Here is a 1835-nt window from a genome sequence, read left to right on the forward strand (position 1 = left end):
ATAACTGAAAATATAGCTTTTGGCGAGGAAGTTTCTTTTGTGTTCTCGACAGGGATGGCTCAAACGATGCCATTAACTGAAAATATGCATGTGTTGTGATGTCCATTTTTTTTATTAAAACTGACTTGTCTACAAGCTATAATCCACCCATCATCACTAGTTCACTACTATTAGTTCTAAGGGAAAATTTGATAGATGCCATTAGCTGAAGTTTTATCCCAATCGCTGCCAGAAAAAAAAGTGATGCTTTGGTGTCCACAAACTCCACAACAATGGTATTCCTCGTCACGGACAAATGGCAAAAACAGTAAATTAGAGTGCATCCAGTCCTAGCTTATCAGAAACCTGATTAATCATCAACTGAAGCATTGATTTGATTGATACCACCATCCATTTTTTTTTTTTACTTTCTGGTTACCCATTTGTAACCTTTTACTCCTTCTAATCGCAATGAAAGCAGCCAAGCTGCATTTCGTCAAAAAAAAAGTTCAGCCTATCTCGAATCCTGACTCTTCTTCATTTTTACGCATTCAAGGCATCATTACAAAAAATATCAAAGATTAGCCACACTCCTGACCATAGCTAACTCTATCACTTTGCTCCCTCACAAAAGCAAAGATTACACGAGCTGCTAGAATTCATTAGATGGAGTTTTATCCCAAATTCCCAATGGTGTCCAGAAAATAGAATCCAAACCAAGCTTATCAGGAATTTGATGAATCATCAGCTGAAGCAGCGAATTTGTTTGGTACCACCATCCTCTTTTTCCATAGATATGATACTATAACTAAACTTCTGCCTGTCTTGAATCTCGATTCTTCTTTAAAAAATACTTATTGAGCACATCATTAAAAATATTATCAGAGATTAGCCACTCTCCTGGCCATAGCTAACTATGATTTTGGCCCCTCCCAAAAGCAAAGATACAAAAGGTGGTACAATAGAACCTTCCAACAGAGAACATATATTCTACCCAATCAGACACATCTATAAATGAGCATCGTTGGGTCATCAGCATCATAAAACACCAAGAAACAACAGCCCACATCTAGCTCAAGTGAACTGAACTGATCAGATGATCAACCACAAAGCCCCAAGAAACAACATCCTACAGCTAGCCACCAATTTGCTCGATCAGCAATGGCGGACAGGGTGAAGAAGCTGGCGTCGCAGCGTGCGGTGGTGATCTTCGGGGTGAGCAACCGCTTCATGTGCCACACGGTGAAGACGCTCTTCACGGAGCTGGGCGTGAGCTGGGCGGTGCACAAGCTGGCAAAGGACCCCTGGGGGAAGGACGTGGAGAGGGCGCTTGCTGGCATGGTCATGACACTGCACCTTGGCGGCCAACTCGTGCCGCTCCTCAGCCAGGCTGGTGCCCTCTTGCTCTGAAGAGTCAAGGACAGCAGTGGCTGATGCGTGTATGCAGTTATGTGTGATTGCAGCCTCGAAATCGAGCTAAGCTAGTGATCATATAGTGCATGTAGTGCAACTACTTAATTTTGGAACCCTCTGGCTCTGAAGAGTCAAGGATAACAGTGGCTGATGCATGTGTGCAGTTATGTGTGATCACAGCCTCAAAATCGAGCCAAGCTAATGATCATATAGCTGGACAGTGGCTGATGCGTGTGTGCAGCTACATAGTTTTGGAAAGCTCATCAAACATATTAACGGTTAGGGATGAAAATGGAGTGAAAACATTCCGCTTTTACGGAGGAAAAACGAAAATGGAGAGAAAATATGGAAATGGAAATTTGCAAAATGGAAACGAAAAATGGATTTTTTTTACGCGGAAATGGAAACAAAACGGAACGTTGTTTTCCCACGGAACAGGCATG

At 42.4% G+C, this 1835-nt stretch overlaps 1 protein-coding gene across 1 annotated transcript; it reads left to right on the top strand.

Annotated features, from left to right (window-relative positions):
* The first annotated feature begins 1140 nt into the window (after window positions 1–1140).
* Window positions 1141–1389, top strand: LOC123066430 (putative glutaredoxin-C2). The gene has a single exon (XM_044489519.1). The coding sequence runs from the start codon at window positions 1141–1143 to the stop codon at window positions 1387–1389; it is 249 nt and encodes an 82-aa protein (XP_044345454.1).
* Window positions 1390–1835: the final 446 nt, after the last annotated feature.

The sequence above is a fragment of the Triticum aestivum genome, chromosome 3B, assembly GCF_018294505.1.
Source record: "Triticum aestivum cultivar Chinese Spring chromosome 3B, IWGSC CS RefSeq v2.1, whole genome shotgun sequence".
In the NCBI taxonomy this organism is placed as follows: Eukaryota; Viridiplantae; Streptophyta; class Magnoliopsida; order Poales; family Poaceae; genus Triticum; species Triticum aestivum.

Bases quoted from the DNA above. Each gene is read 5' to 3' on its own strand.
- LOC123066430 (XM_044489519.1), top strand. From the start codon at position 1,141: ATGGCGGACAGGGTGAAGAAGCTGGCGTCGCAGCGTGCGGTGGTGATC.